General features: G+C 30.6%; 3 protein-coding genes across 4 annotated transcripts; 2 read left to right on the forward strand and 1 right to left on the reverse strand.

The window, feature by feature from the left end:
• The first annotated feature begins 975 nt into the window (after positions 1-975).
• Positions 976-2,398, forward strand: LOC106445331 (copper transport protein CCH). 2 transcript variants are annotated; one of them, XM_013886859.3, is made up of 4 exons: positions 1,009-1,241; positions 1,653-1,728; positions 1,858-2,061; positions 2,143-2,398. In XM_013886859.3, the coding sequence occupies exons 1-4, from the start codon at positions 1,233-1,235 to the stop codon at positions 2,271-2,273; spliced, it is 420 nt and encodes a 139-aa protein (XP_013742313.1). In that variant the 5' UTR covers positions 1,009-1,232; the 3' UTR covers positions 2,274-2,398. The 2 variants fall into 2 exon arrangements, with proteins under 2 accessions (XP_013742312.1, XP_013742313.1); XM_013886858.3 differs by having other exon boundaries at positions 976-1,241; positions 1,858-2,398.
• A 5,230-nt stretch (positions 2,399-7,628) lies between these two features.
• Positions 7,629-9,106, reverse strand: BNAA04G03190D. The gene is made up of 4 exons (XM_013890996.2): positions 8,893-9,106; positions 8,297-8,419; positions 8,035-8,208; positions 7,629-7,928 (listed from the first exon to the last, which is right to left on the reverse strand). Exons 1-4 carry the CDS (start codon positions 8,968-8,970, stop codon positions 7,836-7,838), a joined length of 468 nt encoding a protein of 155 aa, XP_013746450.1. The 5' UTR covers positions 8,971-9,106; the 3' UTR covers positions 7,629-7,835.
• Positions 9,107-19,815: 10,709 nt separating this feature from the next.
• Positions 19,816-21,586, forward strand: LOC125608420. Its single transcript, XM_048778897.1, has 2 exons — positions 19,816-19,839; positions 20,705-21,586. The coding sequence occupies exons 1-2, from the start codon at positions 19,816-19,818 to the stop codon at positions 21,584-21,586; spliced, it is 906 nt and encodes a 301-aa protein (XP_048634854.1).
• Positions 21,587-22,648: the final 1,062 nt, after the last annotated feature.

Consider the following 22,648-nt stretch of genomic DNA (forward strand, 5'->3'; position numbering starts at 1 on the left):
ATATTTTTTTATTTTACCTATTTAATAATTTTTTCATATTTAAGTCATATAGTGCTGCTATTTTTATATAATACAGAATATAATTATAGAATTTAACAAAAATTAACATAGAATTTTATTTTCTTGTTTTATAATAAAATTTTAATTAGACTGATTTATAATAATATTTTATTACTAATTACGAATTTATTAATGTTTTATTTTCTAAAAATATTTAAATTCTTAACTAAGATTTTGTTATATTTTTCTCAACAGATTTAGTTATAATTTTAAAAAAAATATAGTTGGTTTATTATTTATTTAAATAATCAAATATGTCATATTAACTAATTCTTTAAGTGATCATATTATGACTTGTTAATAATAGATAAAATAAGACCCTAAATTAATAGATTAGATATGTTGTCAATTCAAGTTAACAGTTTCGGTAAAGAAAAAAAAGGGCTGACAGAATAATTACAAAATAAAACGATTTAATCCATTCCAATCAGCCCTTACCATCCAAATTTATGTATGATAAAAAAAATATTTAAGCTGGTCAGATTTACACTATGTAAACTATATATAAACAGTCTGATTTAGTAGATTAATATTATAAATTTTATGTTTTTATTATATATGATATTCTTTTGAAACCTTATTAACAAGGAAAACTTTGGTATAAAACTGATTTTAACTGTAACAAGGAAAAAATTCGTATAAAACTGATTTAGACTGTTGACAAAAAAAAACTGATTTTGACTAAATATTCTAGCATTAAATAAATACGTAAACTTAGACTGACCCAATAGAAATGTAAATATGATAGGTAGTTAGGTACACTAAGTTAAGAAAATTGAATATGAAAAAAAAAACAGAAGGTACTACAAATAGGCAAGTGTAGTACACCAAGACCACACAATGAATGCTTCATTCTTTTGTACTTATATACTTTCGGTTAATGGAATTAAAAGTTGGTAGTCTTTTTTCCACGTTAGGTGTTAGTAACCTTCCTAAAGTTTTTCTTCATTCTATTGGAATTAGTATCGGTAATGCACTAACTTTTAATGCTCTCGTTTGCTTTACGCAAACTTCATCTCCTCATCTTCCTCCTCCCAATCTATGCTTTCTTGCGTTCTATAAATAATCAAGAACGCACCATCTTACTTCTCATTCTACAAACAAACATCTAATTCCTCATTTTTATCTAATTCGGATCAAAGCTTTTCGGTTCGATTTATCTACTTGTAGCCATGTCTCAGGTAGTTTTGCCTTTCACCTCTCCTTTTTCTTCTTTATTTTTTGATCTCTGCTTCCTTTTGGTTTTACGTCTGCTTATTGACAACAACGATGACTTCAAGCAATAGATGTCTTTTCATGTTCGTTGCCAAAAGATGCTAACAATTCTTTAGGATTAACGTTCATCAATGTTTTAGTAATCTGCCGATTCAACCGATACATATGGACGGTTAATATTTTGAACTAAATGATATTAAATCATGAAATAGAAGAAATAGATTAATTGGTCTTGGCACCATCTGTATTTCAAACGTTTGAGTGTCAGTTTAAGGTCTTTTAAGATATTGGAGTTTATTTGTTAAAGTACAAATAATAAAACGTAAAGTTAATTGTTAGTTAATGAAAAGCCCTTGATGTATTACCAATACATGCAGACCGTGGTCCTCAAAGTTGGTATGTCATGCCAAGGATGCGTTGGTGCCGTCAATAGAGTCCTAGGCAAAATGGAAGGTATTTTCTCTAAATTTTTATTTCATATGTATTTTATATTAATTCTTCTTATATATTAGTTATACATATATAAATATAATTCATGTGTGCTGTATACTAAACCTTCTAGAATCTATCAAACAATTTCAGGTGTTGAGTCATTTGACATTGATATAAAGGAACAAAAGGTGACAGTGAAAGGTAGAGTTGAGCCTGAGGCAGTTTTTCAAACAGTTTCCAAGACTGGAAAAAAGACTTCTTACTGGCCCGTGGAGACTGAGGCTGAGCCTAAAGCCGAGGTTGAGCCTAAGGCGGAGACTGAGACAAAAGCTGAAGCTGAGACCAAGACTGAAGGTAAGGTTGTTGAGGTACTGGATGCTAAGGTTGATGCTACTAAGGTCGAGCCTGAGGCTAATGTTGAACCGAAATTCGCAGAAACGGAGACTAAGACCGAGGGTAAGGCTGATGATGAGGTACTTGATGCCAAGGTTGATCCTAAGGTCGATGCTAAGGCTGACGTTGAACCGAAACTCGTTGAAGCCGAGACTAAGCCACCACAAGTTTAATTACTAAAGATTGTAATGATGCTTTCAATCCATATTTGCAATGTTTCTTATTATCTTATGTTTATCTGTTGTTGTAATAACTAAGAAATGTATCCGATTTAGTCAAAAATGTTTTCTCTAAACAATATGCTCGACCCATGTAGTACCGACTTCAATTTAACTAAATATAGACATCAGAAATCTTAACCGATCGCATTCTTCGGTATGTCAAAGGAACCATATCGCATGGTCTGCAACTCAACCGATCAGCTCCTACAAGTTTGATCGACTTACACATAGGCCTAGGCATATTTCCCGGATCCGAAGATCCAAACCAGTAATTACCTGAAAAATCGGGTTTCGGATCGGATTCGGATATAGAAAAATACCCGGTCGGATAAGGTTTAAAATCTGTTCGGGTACCGGATCGGATACGGGTATTATCCGGAATCCGTACGGGTATCCGAAAGATCCGAATTAAACCTTAATTAAGATAACCCTAGTAATCTGTTATGCTTATTTTCATTTTAAAGATTAAACTTTGCTTTGGTTATATTAAAATGGTTATGTTATTTTATTGTATTGTAATTTTAGTTATTTTTTATATGTTTTTTCGGATATTTAGAATATCTTCGGTTCTATCGGGTTAAATGGTTTGGTATATTTAAAAAACCGGACCGAATTCGTTAATATTTTGGTTACTACGGATGTAACCGGATCTGAACCGGATCCGACAGGTACCGAACCGTAATTTTAAATTATCCGAACGGTACCAATTTCTCTAGTTCCAAAATATCCGAAATCCAAAAAATCCGACCCGGATCCGAACCAGTTATCCGAATGCCCAGGCCTAACTACACATATGCAGATTGGGCTGGTTGCCCAACAACTAGAAGATCCACATCCGGTTATTGTGTCTTTCTGGGTGACACACTCATCTCATGGTCCTCTAAGCGTCAAAACACAATATCCAGATCTAGCGCTGAGGCTGAATATAGAGGTGTTGCCAATGGAGTGTCTGAAGCAACATGGCTACGAAATCTTCTCCTTGAGCTCAAGTGTCCACTTCACCGTGCAACCATTGTTTACTGCGACAATGTAAGTGCCGTGCATCTCTCGACGAACCCTGTAAAGCACCAGCGGACAAAACATGTTGAACTTGACATACATTTTGTCCGAGAGAAAGTTGCACTTGGACAAGTACGGGTCATACATGTCCCGTCTTCGATGCAGTATGCCGATATCTTCACAAAAGGACTCCCATTGCCACTCTTCCTCGAGTTCAAGTCCAGTCTGAGCGTCCGTGAACCTCCCGCTCGGACTGAGGGGATGTGTTAGAACATATATATAGACATACGAATATACCCTTGTATAGGATTAGGGTTTACTATGTAAAGCTATATATAGAGTCCTTAATAATACAAGGAGGGCATCGAGCTCTACCTATTATACACAAACTTACAGTACAAACATATCACGAAGCCATGGCAAACATGACGACTAAGCTTTATGGGATGGGATTTCTACTGATCGTAAGTTGAATCCTTCACCTTTCAGCTCACTCTAATGCAGTCTAGAGCATGCTCTACTTGGATACAGTAGTTTTTAAATGAGTATAATGGTTGCTTTGTAGCGAATGTGAGGGTGATGGTACTTGCTGCAACAAACAGACCATCAGAGCTTGATGAAGCAATATTGAGGCGTCTTCCTCAAGCCTTTGATATTGGAATGCCTGACCGTAAGGAGAAATATGAGATATTGAAAGTGGCGCTGAAAGGAGAAAGGGCGGAGCCCGATATTGACTACGATCACGTAGCTCGTCTATGCGAAGGCTACACCGGATAGGACATCTTTGAGCTTTGCGAGAAAGCAACTTACTTCCCTATCAGAGAAATCCTAGAGAAAGAGGGAAAAGGGAGACCATGTCCTGTAAGTTTCATATGAAAATGTTCAATGTTGTTGCATTCACCAAATTTGCAAGAGTGTTGATGTTGTGAGTTGCTATCATTTTGTTGTCAGGTACCTAGGCCATTGTCACAGTTGGATTTGGAGAAAGTTCTTGATTGGATTTGGAGAAAGTTCTTGCTATGTCGAAGAAGACGCAAGTTGCAGCAGGCGAGTACTGTGGGTTGAGAGGGTCAAGGGAACCAAATGAAGTGGAGACAGCTATAAGTGGAATCTCGAAGCTACTGGTCTCTCAGTTCATTAATCTTTCCTTTCTATTGATGTCACTATACAAGGTTAAAAGCAAGCGTACTAATGGCTTCTTCTTTTTTTTGGGGGAGGGGGGAATAAATTTTGGAACTGCAACTACATAATATTATGTGGGCATGAGCTATGTACTATACATTAGATGCTCAGATTTGGGGCCACATAAACATCATGTGGTGTGGGGGGGGGGGGAATACAAGGTTAAAAGCAACCATACTAATGGCTTCTTTTTTTTGGGAGGGGGGGTGTCAAATTTTGGAACTGCAACTACATAATTATGTGGACATTATGTACTATACATTAGATGCTCAGATTTTGGAACTGCAACTACATAATATTATGTGGGCATGAGCTATGTACTATCCATTAGATGCTCAGATTTGGGGCCACATAAACATCATGTGGGGTGGGGGGGAGGGTTTCTAAATCTTGATCTCTAAATCGAGCTCCCCTTCCCTTTCTATCGATGTCACTATACAATGTTAAAAGCAACTAATGTCCACATAATATATGTGGGCATGAGCTATGTACTATACATTAGATGCTCAGATTTGGGGCCACATAAACATTATGTGGGGTGGGGGGGAGGGTCTCTAAATCGAGCTCCCCTTCCCTTTCTATCGATGTCACTATACAATGTTAAAAGCAACCGTACTAATGGCTTGGGGGGGGGGGGGGGGGTGTCAAATTTTGGAACTGCAACTACATAATATTATATTATTAAAAAAATTACATAATATGATTATCATATATATGGTAATTAATGACTATGAATAATAAAGATTTGATAACAATTTTTGCATTCTTCTTCATTTTTGTTTAATTTTATATTATTAAAAAAATTAAACAATCACATTAACCATATAATAAAAAATTAGATTTTTTCTTATATATTATATTTCCAATTTTTTAAAATGACTTTAAATTACAAAAAATAAGGAAACATTATATGTTATATTTTAATTTTTTTTAAACGACTTTAAATTACAAAAATGAGGAAACATTATATTTTATATTTTTCTTATATGTTAGATTTTTTCTTATATGTTATATTTTTAATTTTTTAAATGACTTTAAATTACAAAAATGTAAGTTTTTCTTAAACATACGACTAAAAACATTAAAATGACATGCATCAATTCAATGATTGATCTGAAACCTTTCAAAACCATATGGAAGATAAATGTCAAAATAATTCAACAGTAGAAACAATACCGTTCACTTTTTTTCAAGAATGTGTTGGGTGGAAAAAATAAGGTTTTTGTGTCATAATTTATTTAATATTCAATCCGATCAACCATTGATATATTAATTATAGTTTATTTCCACAGTTTTTAATAAAAATTGATCTGATCCATCGGAAAGAAAGTATATAATAACAACAAAAAAAATTGTAAATGTATAATTAAATGATCAAATATATAAAAAAAAATTATCGATAATATATATAAATAAACTCGCGCAGGTCTTATCCTAGTTGTATATTATATCTATATTAGCTGTTATATGTGTTAGGTCATCTCCAACAAGACACCAAAACACCAAATTTGGTGTGATTTCATCTCCAACAAAACACCAAATTTGACACCATCCCACCAAATTTGGTGTAACACTATTCATCACACCGAATCTTTAAAATACATATTTTAATATGTTTCATTTAAAAATATAGTTTAATTACTATCAAATTTGTAATTAAACATAAATATATTGTATTAATTTTTAAAAAAATTTATTTTCACATTTGGTGTAATAATATTCATCATACAAAATTTCTAAAATATATTTTAATATGTTTCATTTAATAATATAGATCAATTACTATCAAATTTGTAATTAAACATAAATAATATTATATTATTTGTATTTTGAATTTATTTTCATATAATTAAAATTTTAATTTAATTATTATATTCAAAATTACTATTATTATTTATCACTTACAAATAATAAAATATAAATATAATCTAGATGTAACAAAATTATTATTTATCAATTACAAATAATAGAAATATAAAAGTTTTAAAACTGAAAACATCAAATAATATATAATATTGCTTTTGGTGTAAGATTTGGTGTTATTGTTGGAGATGACAAAAAACAAATAACACCAAAACACCAAATTTAGTGTAATTTCAACATCAAATTTGGTGTCATTGTTGGAGGAGTACGAGAGAGCATACATCTTCATACACACACATATACAATTTGACCTCGAGCTCTCCTTGTCTCTCAAATTCATCGACCTCGTTAATTTTACCTTTTGTTCTTTAGCTTTTTTTTATAACGTCCACTGATCTTGTAAACACAATCATTATCAATATACAATTTTTTTAATTTAAACTTGATTCATCGTGTTCTAAGGATTTTGTGTTCACAAGTTATTTCTTCCGTAATTTACAAATACAAGTACTGTTGTAGGTTTCAGGAACCAAGAAAATTATCAATATGTACGTTTAACGCATCATCGATCATGTACATATGAAGCATATCCCACATACAAATAAAATTGGTGATTATTTGATTTTCTTAGGTCATATTGACTAACTATATATCAACCTTTTAATATATCTCAATCGTTTGCTTGTTTCTTATTAAGAAACCAAACCAGCAAAGGAACATGTGGATCTTTTACATGATGATCTAGTGAGTTCTTTAGAGAAAAATGCCACCCCGATATACTCTTATTGGCTGGAAATGATGATCACGAAGCTCTAACCCTTATGGGGTCGTTGATTCGTAGCAAGATTACTTAATTCAAGAAAATATAGAGGTTGCTTTCAAAATATTTTTTTTGGTTAAAAATAATCAGATTTTTATCAAGTTTATAAAATTAAAGAGTACATAAGTATTGAATAAAAGCAAAATCTGTAGGAATATATAGAAAACGCGTTGCGGATGAAAGTACGAAACTAAAAATAATACCAAGTTCGAGAAGGAAAAAAAAAACAATAAGCCAATAACAGTACATGGGCCACATAGCATTGATGTTATTGTCAACAATGATACTTGAGATATTGAAATGCTAAACTTTCTTGATCGTGAGGAGGATATGAATATATGATCATCAAATTAATATGGGAAATATTTTTGATTATGAGGAGGAGATATCGTGACCAAAAGAAAATAATTTAGTTACAACTAGTTCCATTATATATATTTGAAGACAGAAAAAAAAGTGTTCTTCCGAGATCTGAATTTATATACAATGTTTAGTGATAGATTTTGATTATTAATTTGTTGCCAAAGAAATTCACTTATACATTTAATTAATTAGAGAGACATACAATATATGTCTAGCTAAGATCCTCTTTTAGGTCAAACAAATGTATATATATAGAGAGAGGATCCAGAGTAATACTGATCTTGTCTTTACCATTTTGGATCATGTCCATCACTGCAGGTCCTGACTGCTACTTCAACTGCATGTTTCACTGCTTCAGCATCCATGCTACCATCATCATTCTGGATTAATTCAGATTAGATAGAAATTAATATCTATAAATCATTAGTGATAATTTTGAAGTATGGACTAGTATATAATGATGGTGAGGTAGATCAGTGTGTTTACATTTGATGAACCAACAGCATGCATGCTAAATGAGTCTGTACATGAAACCCTAGCTTCAACAACGTCAAGTCCAAGATCTTCAAAGGCTTCAAGAAGACAAACCAACATGCCCCCATCATTCTTCCTTGACGTTATATTTATCAAGAATCCATTCTCTAGGGTTTCCACTGTTACCTATCGCCAGTACAAAACCTCAAAATCAATTGAAGCTCCTTAATGTAAATGCGTCAAAGACCCAAAGGGTACATATACGTTTATATACCATGGGATCGGTAGGATCACAGAAGTATTGCTCAGACGTGGTCACATTGTTGATTTCTTCGACTTTCTTCTTAAGATTTTTGATATACTTTGATGCATCTGCTATGATCGATGTTTCGCTCTCCTGTAAAATACTATGAGATATCATTGGTATGGTCGAGCTTAGATTTTCAAGAAATTTTCGCATTTCGCTAATCATATTTTGGCTCTTTTACGTATCTTGTAATAAATATATGTTCATTATGGCTTGGAACGAATAATTATTAGTTGAAGACTGACAAAGAAGAAAATTCAAATAACAAATCTATTAGTCAATATCTAAGTTTAGTCACTGTAAAAATGTATATTACATACAATGAAAAGGAGTAAAGTTTTATCTTTAATGAAAAATAAAAGAGATAGAATCACCCCTAAATTGGTGTGTGTGTGCGTGTGTGTGTGTTTCTGAATATGATTAATGGAATATCTATGATTTATGGTACATATATAAATAGTATGACTGACTGAATTGGTTTATGATTATGAATAGAGAATAGATCGAACCATATCAATATAAAAAAATAAAGTTAAAAATAGAGAATGGTGGAATCTAATTACAGCATGGGAGTTAGTGACTGTACGAAGCAATTGAAACTTATCACGCATAGAGGAATCACTCTTGTTCCGAGAAACCATTCTTCAATGCTTTAGCTTCTTCTTCTCCTCCTCTTCGGATTCTCTTCTATATATAGAGTAAGAAAGAGTAACTAGAGATATAAGTTTTATTCAATGTTATCGGGTCCTCTCGTCCCTCACATGTCAGCCTTATATTCTGATATGATCTCTTCATCGCTACAAAATGTGATATATACGGACAAATTCGTTTGGCATCTCGTGAGTTACTTGATTGCCTCTGTGTACACGTTATTCTATGTAACTATAATACTATATAATTATGCGAGAATTAATACTCTTTCCATTTTATAAAAATAGACATTTTCATATATATTAAAAAATAATTGAAAATATATTCATCTTTTCATTAATTATATTTAATTAACTAATAATATTTGAAATAAATAAATTTATTTACTATATCAATGTATTTTATTATTAATATTTAGCTAAAAACTTAATATTTAATATATATTAATTATTTTTTAAAAATAATATAAATAAAAAATATATAATAAAAACAATAAATATTTGTAATATTTTTATATTTTTTTGTCAAATAATATTTTATATATTTATAAAAACTAAATTTTCTTTTAATTTACAGATTGGCGAATACCCGCAATTAAAATTCAACAGACCTACATCACCTCCACTTAAAACAAACGCAGTCTACACCAGTAACTCAAAATTTTCAAGCCGATCGACCTACATCCACCCCGCAACGGGTCAAATAGGACAGGACCGTGGATAATGGACTCATAATCCCAACACTATACCTAGCTAATATATTTACATAAATTCTATTTTTACTTCCTTCCTTGGTTCTAACAGAATAATCTGCAACAAATGAATTCTCAATATCTTTTCTAAGAGCATCTCCAACCCTTCCCTATATTTGCCTCTAAATGCTATAATAGAGTAAAATCAGCTCCAACCCACCCTTATTTCTTCCCCTAAAATAGAGATTGCTATTTTTTCCTCTATATTTAGAGGAAAAAATAGCATTCCTCTATAATAGAAGCAAACTTTTTTATTTACAAAGTAGTCCTCAAACTTTTTATGATTGTAACTAAAATACTTGTGTATGAAGAAATACAATTCTTACAATATAAAATCACACTTTTTTGTTTACATACTAATTATTAATTTTTATAACTATAGTTATAATTAAAATAAAAATATTATTATTTATTTAAAAGTCGATTATAATTAAAATAAAATAAAATAAAAAGTTATTATTTTATTTAAAAGTCAAAGACTTTTTATTTAAATATTAATCAATACAACATATTAAAACAACTTAATACTCCAAAGAAAAAATATTTTGCAACACAACAAGAAGCATGTAGAAAAGATGTAGAACATGCATTCGGAAAAGATGTTTTACAATCACGTTTTGCGATTGTGAAAGGCATGTACGTTTTTGGAAAAAAAAGTACTACATAATATAATGACTACATGTATAATTTTACATAATATGATTATTGAGGACGAGCGTGATCTCGATGCACCGATTGGAATTGGAAGAGAAGCTCCACCTCCAGAAGTCCAAATACCATATAATGAAGATAACCGATTCCAAGAGTTTCTAAGTGATTCAGAAAAATCAAAGATAAAAAAGCTTATTTCTCACTTCGGAATGCATTAATTGATCATTTATGAGAAACATTTAGTAATAATGATTGTTAGATAATGGTACTTTGTTTTATTTTTTTTTGTGTAATGTCTTTTTTAATAAAATGTTTAATTTAAATAATATTGCAATTTTATGAAAAAAATTTAAAAAATATAATGAATGGGTTAATTTTCAACATTTACAAGTTAGAGGTGTAAAATGTAAAATAAAAAAAGAATCTTCCAAGAATATTCCTTTTTAGAGGAAAAAATAGAGGAATACATTGGAGAGAAACTCACCTCTATTATAGAGTTCCTCTATTATAGAGGAAAAAATAGAGAAATACATTGGAGATGGTCTAACTGGTGATAATCTAGTGGAAACCTTAACTATTTCATTCCATTCCATTCATAACTAAAACTGATACATCCATCACGTTTAAACACAGCATTTCCAATTGTGAACCGCAAAAAATTCAAATGCACCTTCATGACATTCCATCAATTGTCTTTTTAACAAAATACTATATCATTAACCGGTCCAATTTTTGTGACACTATTTCATATGCTCAAAATCTATATTTATCGCCATTGCCTCATCTTAATTAATTAATTGGTCTTGGCCAACTCTCTTCAACGCTTTATAAACATTTGTGCGTGAGTATAAGTAAAGCTTCCTGAAATGAAGAAATGGCGCAAATATTTTGTTTTTTTAAAACGAAGTAAACCAAGAGCTCTCTATGGAGGAAGAAATAAAACTGTAAAATATTTATACATATATATAATACTGAAATGTGAGCATAGAAAGAAGTGAACGAAGAGGATAAAAGCAAACAGAAGAATGTTTGTCTGTCATTTTGGAATGCCTCCAAACACACCTCACGGGGATCTTTATTAGTTCCCTCATGCACCACTCCTCACTATCCGCCATCTAATTGGTGTATAATATTATATACTTAAATACAATAAATATGTACCTTATATTATATATGCATGCATTCATAAAACATACACACCGATCCTAGCGAGCACCATTGCAAGATGATCTACACATACTACATTTTCCAACTTTTATTGTAAAATACTACCAAGACCATATATGTACACATTTACAACGTAATAAATGTACACATTTACACCGATTAAATGCAAGCACAAATCAATTTAATTATCAAAGTATATATCATATACGTACACAAAGTTTCGTCATTTAAAAAAAAACATTCAAAATAGTATTTGAGGCATATGCGTATGCATCTGAGCGCATATATATGTCATGAGAAATGTGATGAGTAGAAAATATGGAATTGTCTATTTATTCCACGACATATAAGAGTATACCCATCAATTCACATGTGTGCCGGTTAATCATCATCACAAAATAACACTGCAGAATAGACAAGCCTTTCTTCTCACGTATAGCCTCGTAGATATCCTACTATTTCTACTTTTACAGTCTGCTTTCTCCTCTTTAATTATTTTTAATTAAAAACGATAGATAATATATGATTTTAATTGCTCGGAATTGCCAAAGAAATGACACTCACGTGATTTTCACTTCGGGAAATACATTCATATCCACATGCACAATTTGACAATCAATATTTTTTTGAAAAACAAATCCGTTTAATCTCTAAACCTGGGAAATAAATGTTTCGTTGCCCCCCGTAGAGTGTATTGTAGATACTAGAGAGAAAGGGACGTGAGCCTTTGATCAGAATTATAGCCAAAGTGTGTATAGGCTGCAACGAGTGTTTAGAAGACATGCGATATACTTATATCAAAAGATATGATACTGGTTTGCCTATTTATACACTTGAATTCAAATGGAGTCAAGTTGCCATAATCTTCTACAAACAACAAAGTTAGCTTAGAAACAGATGTTATAATTTATCAAAACTACCAAGGTAAGGTACTAGTAGTCTCTTACTGTACATCTTAATATTAAATTATTATTAAAAATAGAAGAAAAATGGTTTTTTATCAAAATATTTTACAAAAATTTATGGAAATTCTGATCAATTTGTTATTTTATAATTAGTTCAGTTCTTTAAATTTAACATTTATTGATATTATTTGAATATATTTCACATTGATAATGTTCTAATATACTATTTTCTATCTTTTTAGTTGATTGGTATAAAACTAAATAAAATAACCAAGTGATTTTGGTTTACTGGTAACGAAGTTACAGTTGTGAGTACCATTCTGATTCAATTTTTTTTTGGCCATTCGAAACGCTTTAAGTGGTAAAAAAACACTATCTTGCTGACTTCATGGTGATTAATGTTTAGGTTTAAAAAACCTTTGAAATTACATCACAGTTATCAAAAAAAATATAGAACTAAATTAACGAATATATTGAATATAATATATTCATTTCTTCCTTTTCCCCTGTATATTAATACATCTGTAATAAAAAAAAAAACAAAATACAAAAATGTAAGAGAGTCTCGTGTTTGTGACTGCTATATTTTCTTTTGTCTGCTCCCCCATATGTATTGTATCCCTTATTCGAATCAAATATCATTTCATGACACCTAAATGCTGATATTTATAATATTTTGATATTAGCAAAAACTGAAAAAATCAGTATTTTGCATAGGCCTGAGAAGAGATCATTAGAGACGGCTTCCGGGAACATGGTTCGTGTTATATTTAGCTTCGGTAATTAACTTCCATTTATCTATCTAATATTCCACGATTGACGATGTTAAGTTTCGTTGTCCCGCTTCGATTATAAATGACCTTGACTATGTTATTCAACATAATTTGTTTGACATTTTTGACTAAAAATAATTTGTTTGACATTTTTGACTAAAAATATTGCAGTTAGGAATTATAATACGAAATTCCTCTATGATTTACAGCTTTAATCCACATATATTATTGTCAGTTGCCCATGTTTCTCCTCCAAGATGTGATTTTTCAGGGAAGTGATTGAAACTTTAGAATCGAAATGACAACTAAACATCGAGAACATATTGAACTCCACATGCTGTGATAAAGTGGTGGGCAAGGCGTAGTTAAATATTTTTCCGAGGTTAAGGCCTCATTGAAACAAAATCACAGTAATATAGAAAGTTTGAATTTAATTTTCAAACTCGAATAGACAGTGTGATGAATTTTTTTTTGAAAAATTTCACTAGAAGTAATATTATATGTAGTTTTACCGGAACTCACTGAATTAGTTGGCAGAGCATATAAAATAAACATATTGAAAGCCTTCTAAAAAAAACATTGAAGACATACCTTAACAATAATGTACAAAAACAAACCCATTCCATCTACCCCACTTACTCCTTCTAAGTGACAAAAATAATCTTAGAGAATTAGGTCACGGGGCGGCTTTATGCTATATATCAAACATCAGTCTTTGTTTCCTTTTGAAATAATTTTGTTTTTCTATTATTTGTTTTGACATGGCACATATAAACATATTATAGAAATGAAAAAAATATCCGATTAGCTTTTGAAGAGTATTAGGGTATATTACACTGTGCGTGTTCTAAGCTATATCATGAATCAACATTAAAAAAAAAGATATCATGAATCCTTCAAGGAGTGATCATTATGAAACTGAATATTCATGTCATTGACAAATGTCTCGCTGATATACTTTAATTTTTTTATGAATCGAGACAACCAATAGCCGGAAATCTGAATTTTATGAATCTGGTATATGGTATTTTTAAAAAGATATAGTTTTGATTTTCAGTTTAATCATCTTTATTGAGTTTAAAACCTACAAATCTATTAGTTTTAATGTGCCGTTAAAAATATATACCAGTTTTAAGGTTTCAACTTTCAAACCAGAATAGTCCTTATATTTTAATGGGATTACTAGATTTTGACCCGCGCTTAAGAAGCGCGGATATTTTTTTGGTGACCGTAAACTCAAATATTAAATGAATTTATGTTTATTATTAGATATCTAAAATATTTAAAAGCTGTTCTATTATTATTATTTCAGTCCGGTATAATGTTTTCATTGAGTTTTCATATCCGAATCAGACTTGTGGTCGAACCGTAAGATCTAGTAACTCATATATAGTGAAATAGAATATAATAAAATAAAAATAGTAAAAGTATCTGAAAATCAAAAAGACCGTTATTAACCCACTGAAAAAAAATATCATTTGTTTTTTTGTTTTATAAATTTTTGATATATTAATATATATTTAACTTGTATAAGAAATTTCTTTTAATAAATATTGTTAAGTTTATTTATAAATATATTAATTATCAATCTACCAAAATAGTGAAGCAAGTATTATTTTTTTTCCTTTTTTAATTTTATATCAAACTATTATCAATTTTTTTTTAAACAAAAATCAGTTTGTGACAGATATTTTATTATTAGAAATCCATACAATTTAAATAATATTATATGTATTTATGTATAAAATGGTCTTCATAATTTGGGATTTTGTAACAAAAAGGGTCTAACGTTAAGTTGGTTAATTTTATTTTTCTGTAACAAACGTTAATTGGATTTATAATTTTCTTTTGTGAATAGGTTGTATCTGTTAAATTATCTTTTTAAGTTAAACGCCCAAAGCCCAATTAATAATATTTATTTTGCTGATAACAAAATGAGATTAAATAGGGATAACATATAATATATAAGGAAGACCAAAAAAATAAAAGGTCCAAACAACTTTTTAAGTAGATTTATTTAAACTCCTTCCCTTTTTTTAATATTGATTTGCGAACAATTCATATTTCAAATACAAATTAAGTAAATGTTATTGATTTTATCATAATGTAATTTTTCACATTTATGGCACAAAGTACTCAGTTTCTCGTTACATGTACTAGATAAATGTGTGGGAGAAAATAACGTGACCAATCGAATATAAGGTCAAAAGCACCTGAAAATTATTCTAAATGAAAGAAGAAGAAACCATCCACATATACATTTATTGTCCACATATACATATGCACCGAGTGTTCTATTTCATATCACTGGAGTAGTATATGATAATAATCTCACCTACAACTCTCAAATAGTAAACTTTAAACCCAAATATAAACTATAAATTCAAATATAAACCATAAACCTAAATAGAATAGAACAAAATAAATGATATTGTTTATATTGGTGAAATTATTAAATGTCTATGATTGCATAGAAAAAGTTAATGCTGACCCCAACCATACCCCCTCACCTTCTAAATATTAAACTCTAATCACTAAACTCCAACTCAAATATTCCTAGACCCAAATATCAAAAATCTAAAAAGTACATAATATTATGTAATATTAAATTACATTATGTAACACCGAATTATGAAATATAGATCATAGTACGATTTCTACAAGTTTAAAAACATGTAATGATAGTTACAATTTAAAAAAAAATTACGAACTATATTTCTAAACAAAATATAGCACTTTTTAGTAATCGTCAAATGGAATGGAACATGATAAAATAGTATAGTAACAGAATATATCGCATTACATAATATGTCTATGCAGAATAGAACAGGAATATATCAATGGAATAGTAACGCCAATTAATTCAACTTCATGCGTATGTGACTTTCATGTCTGTTTCAGCACTGTTAGTGGGATCTCAGATACGGTGCATGCATGTCATTCATCTTATACATAATGTAAAAAAAAAATATCATTTTCCCCGATCAAGTTTTAGTAAGTAATTAAGTAGTAACTGATGGCGATGGAGAAAAAATGAATTTGATGGCAACAGAGAAGAAAATACATCTTACGGCGGCAGACGAATAAATTTTATTGTTGTCCAGTAAGTGGAATAGAGAATAGACAGTGTTGAGAGGTGAAAAAAAATGGTGGCGACTATGACAGAGCGAACACGGTGGCAACGATGAACATCGGTGGTGATGATGGTGTTGGCTGTACATGTGGTGATTGAGACGAAGTGACCAAAGGTGTATGTGTTCATATGTATGAATAAGAAACATAGATTTAATAAGAAGAGGAAGAAAAAAAAAAGAAAAATATCTGTTAAATGTGTGCATTAATGGTAGCCACAATTTATTAATTTTTTGATATTTAATATTTATTTTAATAAATAATTTTTCAACAGGTTACAAGGTTGAATTGAAGGATAATATAGTATTATTACATAAAGACATGTACTATAGGCAAAAGTTAAAGATTTTAGTTATCGAGTGAATTGTAATTTCTTTAAACGCTACATGATGCAATTTTTCTATTTTTGTTGAAAATTGTATTCACTAACCAAACAACAAAACATAATTCATTAAGTAACTAAAATTACACTATTTCTATTCTTTTCTCTTCCTATTTCTCCACCATGTCTCTGCAAGACCAATTTCACTTTCTTTCTTTTTTTTATTTGACAAATAAGAAAATCCTTATATTTTTAGTACGTTCAAAATACTCAAGAAGATTGGAGACCTTTGTCCAACCAATTTGATATACTATTCAACATTTTAAGTTTACCACGGTAATCACAATTAATGGTGTGTATCAACCGTGTACGCACCGTTATTACAACAGTAGTGACCATACCGCTTCAAAATTTGCTTGTAACCATATTATATCATGAAAAAATATTCAACATTTTTAATTATTTTTAATGTGAATATATCCAATTAGTGAACAGTGTTAAGTTTATGTGTCGTTTACTACCGTTTATTAATTCATTTCTTTTATTTTTTACGTTCATTATAATTTATAGCATATCAAATGTTGAAAGAATACATATTGTTTATAGTTTATAAAAAGAGTAATTGGCGTAGATGCACCCAGAAACCCATGTAATTTGTCATATAACTTTGTTTATTTTTAATAATTTTAGTGACTATAATACCCTTATCTCTATCTCTCTCTCTTCTCCTTTTTATGTGTTCTAATCTCTTTATCTCTAGTACAAATTCTTCAAATCATCTTCTAATTCAACACAAATCTTTATTTTTTTATTCTGATTCTTTTGACACCCATAATGCTAATCTTATTATCTCACTACAATTCCAATGTTTCCAATTTCGAATCACAATCAACTTTTAGATAATATATACGTTAGTAGGTATTTTATTACTTACCTGCTATTAATTAGATTTTAATGGATTCTTAGTCGATACATGAGGTGTTAACTGTTACAAATAGATTTGGAGCTATTTAATAGATAACTAATTAATTGTTAATAATTTCATTAACTGATATATGATTTGTTAGTCGATACATTTGTTTGATACATAGATTGTTAGATGATACTGAAATTATTAGCGGATATGTTAGTTGGTATGTAGATTGTTACCTGCTATGTAAATATTTAGCTGATAGATCTAGAGTTACTTGTTTTCGACAAAGCATAAGGGCATTTTCGTCTGCACAGTGTCAAAAGGTTACTCCTTTTTGAGTTATCCATAATTATGGACATTCAGCAAATTTGGACCTTAATTGGGAATATTCCACACATTGTCTCTTATAAAAACACACACACACTTGTTTACAAAATAATAAGTTATAGACAGAGAAGGGTTGACAAAAAAGTTTACAAGGCCAATAAGAGTCTCAACCTGAAAGCATAAACCCAATAAAATATATTTCTTACTGTCTCTCTCAATTTATATTTTAGGATCAAAGAACTTCATATAAGTATGTTAGGTATGATTATACTTTACTTACCTTGTACGAATATTAAAATTTTGAACTTGTACTCGATTTGCTAAAACGAGTACTTGATATTTCGAATACTTACTCAAAATAATATACTTATAATTTATTTATTCCATTCTATTATTTATTACAATTGAGTACTTGTGAGTTACTCACAAATATTTGTTAGTTGCTTGCAAGTATTTTTGAATATTTAATAATTACTTACTATACAATATTTTGTTAGAAATAAACATGAAAATTTGTGTTATTTACTATATGAGGAAAAACATGATATTTACTTTATACGAGATATATGTGCATATTATAAAAAAAAAAAAGATTGAACAAAAACATAATTTCTCAATATAAAGATGTTATTTACTTCTCATGACAACAAAAATATCTTTTTATAGACAAGTAGAGAGTAATATCAAACATAGCAGCTCAATTTTTTTATACTTATTACTTATCAGTTATCTTATACTTACAAATATATAAATGGACTATTTGATATTCGAGTTGACAATGATGAATACTCAAAAAATAAAAATAGATATATGACAAGCAACGAATATTAGACTAGTAGCGAGTATGGTGATGTTCGTTTGTCCATATGTCATCTCCATTCAAATGACTTATTTAAATGATCAAATCAAATGATCCATATGGATGGATCATCTAAATGAACTTATGTCGTTTTGTTCATCTTTATTTTCATTTAGATGAGTTTAGTAAATGAATTACTTATTTACCCTTGTTTTTATTTAATCCTATTTATTTATCTAACTATATTTATTTTTATTATTTGTTCAAAATATAATTATTTTAAATTATGGTTTTGATGGAAAATATAATTTTGCGGTTTTAGAGAATAACGTAATTTTGTGGTTTTGGTGGAAAATATAATTTTGCGATTATAGAGAAAAATGTAATTTTCTGGTTTTGGTGGAAAATGAAATTTGCAGTTTTAGTGAGAAAATTTGATTTTGTGGTTTTGATGGAAAATATGAATTTACAGTTTAGGCATGAAACACATTTTTGTGGTTTTAGCGAGAAAAACATTTTGCACATTGTTCTGCTGGGAATATGCGTTTTTTTATGGTTTTGGTGGGAAAATGCGTCTTGCGAATTTCCCGAGAAAATGCGTTTTGTAGTTTTGACGAGAATTGTTTTTGTAGTTTTAGCGAAAAATGTGTTTTTTCGGTTTTGGCAGAAAAATGTGTTTTGCGGTTTTGGTGGGAAAATGTATTTTTGGTTTTGGCGAAAAATGCGTTTTGTGGTTTTGGCGGGAAATATATTTATGTGATTTTCGTAAAAATGTGTTTTGTTATTTTGGCGGAAAAATACATTTTGTGGTTTGGCGGAAAAATGCGTTTTACGGTTTTGGTGAAAAAATGTGTTGTGATTTTGAAAGAAAAATACATTTTTATGGTTTTGACAAAAAAAAAAACACTTCCAAAATTGAATATAATATTTTTTAAACGTCTACACTGATTTTACAAAAAATTCATTTCATGATTTGACACAAAAACATCGTTTCAACTAGGTCTGATATGCCTTATGGACGAGTATCTAGGCGTAGCCTCAACCCAATTTTAGAACACATGAAAATAGTGTTAAAGAAGTGAAGGAATTTCACCTATGGGTACCAAGATGATGGGTAAGGTGTCATCGATGGAGAAGTCACCAAGGCTCCTATTCTTGCCACAATAAGCCTTGATTGACACGTCTACAGAACAAAGAGCTTTCGACAGTCTTCCTTGTTCCAGAAGACACCTGTGTTAACCGCTGCCAACAGAGAACTCATAATCAAATTACAATAATTAGAAAATATACATAAAGCAAACATCAATTTATTAGATCAAAAAGCTTACTATGTGCCAACTTCATCCGCCTATTGGGGACAATAGCGCTTTGGTCGATAACAAACATGCTGGTGGAAAAACATAAGCCGTCTTGATGGAGACGTGAAACAACAATATTGAAATTATCTGATTTTAATATTTCGAGAACACTAAATAGCTCCGTTCCTTTTACAATGTTTTTTGAGATTATCATTAAGTTTGATGGTGCCGGATAGTATAATCCCCATGTAAGAATATCCACTAACATAGATTAGATTGAATTAGATATAACAATGGGAAAAAATGAGTATAATAATTCACCTCTCTTTTGTAAGAAGATTTTGGCATTCATATAGTAATCAACAACTTAGTGCTATCATTCTCACAATAAGGCCTGACTTTCTTTAGTTCACCATGATATCCATATTTTTTTTAAAGTTGCTTTGATGTTCTCAAAAACAGTAGCAGTCCTCCATATCCCAGAAGACTCCTGTACGTATTAGCCACTGCCAAGGTTTCACAAAGCAAATAAGACAAACAGTATACGTATGTAGAGATCAAATACCAAACAAGCTTCAGTTTTCGAGCAAGACAGAGATCATACCATTGCGTCATTTGGTCATCGTTTTGCAAGGAATATTAGGGTTTAGTTAGATAGAAGAATAACTGCCAGTTTTGCGAGACAGTTTGTGGTGTGTGAGGTTGGCTCTGGCATTACTGCCAGTTTCTGGCAAGACTCTTGGACTCCGCTGGGGCCTTTGATAGAGATTACGGGACCAGAAGGTCCACAAGTTTCAGGCCTTCCTCTCGATGCCTCAGTAGCGGATGCTATTATCAATGGGAATTGGTGGCTTTCTGGCATGAGGACTCGAAATCCGCTCGTTCAGCTGCTTAAGCACTGTCTGCCGGCTGCAGAGCCCATAGCCACTTCAGAAACCGACGATAATTTTGCTTGGAAGGTAGGAGAGCAGGCCCCGGTTCAGAAATTCCCAACCTCAGCCACGTGGCAATTTTTATATCCCTTGGGTCAGCAAGTCTCGTGGCATAAACAGGTATGGTTTGCAGGCCATATTCCAAAACATGCGTTCTTCACCTGGATTAATGTCAGACATAGGCTGCCGACCAGATACAGGTTGAGGAGTTGGGGTCTGCAGATTCCTGCTGTATGCGTGCTATGCTCCACTCATGATGAAACCCGACAGCACCTCTTTTTTGATTGCACCTTTAGCACTGCGGTCTGGTCTTATTTCATGACAACAGTCAATCTTCAGCCTCCTCAATCTTTTGAATCAACTCTCAGCTGGCTGAGCAGACCCTCCTTGAACAGCCATCTTGTCCTCATCATCAGATTCATTTATCAAGCCTCGAAGTACGCTATCTGGAAAGAGCGCAACTCTAGAATTCACAATTCCACCTCCCGCCCTCCAGAAGCTATCATCATAGATATAAAAGACCTCTTGCGACTCCGTTTGGATCCTCTGTCTAGAGCTCTTGCAGCAGCAGCAGCAGCTTCATCATCCTCCAACCCGCCAGTGACTTTAATGGGAACTTGGTTTTTTCTTTTCTAACGCATATGAGTTCTCGTAGTAGTAGCTAGTTTAATTGTGGCATACTTGTGTTGTAAGTCCCATTTTTGCATCCTTCGGGTATGTATCGGTGTTAACAATTAATGGAAATTTATATTTAAAAAAAAAAAAAAAAAAAAAGAATAACCAAACACTTTTCATAATGCAATCGTCTCTTATATATACCACATGCATGAGTCAATCTCTCACGAATAATACCAACTTTTCAAGTTAGGGGTTAACATTGAATTGGAAGAGTTTAAACCATTTATTTTAGAACGAATTTACATCTATCTTATTAAAACTCAAGTACAAATTTGGAGTGTTTGGAGACTTGAATAGGACTTTTAAAAATTTGGAGTGTTTGGAAACATGGATTGCAGTCTTTTAAAAAAAAATATTTTTGTTTGAAAACAAGGATAGTAGTATTAAGAAAAAAAGTAATGGGCTTATGTTTTTTTTTTAAAATTGAAAGTTATCTAGGCCACTTTTAAAATATACCAAAATGGGTCAATCTAATTCCCTAAAAATTTTTTTTTTAAACTAACCATAAAACAAAATTTAAACTTTATATACATATTTCAAATCAAAATAATAATTCAAATTTGATTTATATCAAAAATTGATTCAAAAATATACTTATATTCAAAAATGGATTTTTTACTAAACTATTTTTCAATAACCATTATAAAAAAATATTGTCAATATATATAAGAAAAATATAATACAAAGCCCAATTTGAAATACCAACTCAAATTATGGTTTTCATATTTCATACTAAGTTTTAAAAATATAATATATGTAATTATTTATATGATGGTATGTATAAAATACTATTAATTATATGATTACTTATATGATGGTACATATAAAATACGATTAATTATATGATGATAAAATACGATATATAATAATGACTAGGGATGGGCTTTTGGATACCCATACGGGTTTAGTTCTGATCGGTTTGTATTTTGGGTTTTCGGGGTCAAAGATTTCAGCCTTATTAGAATGTTTCTAAATTTTGGTTTGAGTTCGATTTGGATCTTTGCGGGTTTGGTTTGAGTT

Source organism: Brassica napus, chromosome A4, assembly GCF_020379485.1.
Source record: "Brassica napus cultivar Da-Ae chromosome A4, Da-Ae, whole genome shotgun sequence".
In the NCBI taxonomy this organism is placed as follows: Eukaryota; Viridiplantae; Streptophyta; class Magnoliopsida; order Brassicales; family Brassicaceae; genus Brassica; species Brassica napus.

What these genes read in the sequence shown, in the direction of transcription:
- LOC125608420 (XM_048778897.1), top strand. Translation starts at nt 19,816, where the DNA reads ATGGGTACCAAGATGATGGGTAAG. An exon ending in GTACCAAGATGATGGGTAAG is followed by an intron (nt 19,840 to 20,704) that starts GTGTCATCGATG and finishes TTTGCGAGACAG; the next exon opens with TTTGTGGTGTGTGAGGTTGG.
- BNAA04G03190D (XM_013890996.2), bottom strand. Translation starts at nt 8,970, where the DNA reads ATGGTTTCTCGGAACAAGAGTGATTCCTCTATGCGTGATAAGTTTCAA. An exon ending in CAGTCACTAACTCCCATGCT is followed by an intron (nt 8,420 to 8,892) that starts GTAATTAGATTC and finishes AGTATTTTACAG; the next exon opens with GAGAGCGAAACATCGATCAT. An exon ending in GTGATCCTACCGATCCCATG is followed by an intron (nt 8,209 to 8,296) that starts GTATATAAACGT and finishes TACTGGCGATAG; the next exon opens with GTAACAGTGGAAACCCTAGA.
- LOC106445331 (XM_013886858.3), top strand. An exon ending in AGTCCTAGGCAAAATGGAAG is followed by an intron (nt 1,729 to 1,857) that starts GTATTTTCTCTA and finishes AAACAATTTCAG; the next exon opens with GTGTTGAGTCATTTGACATT.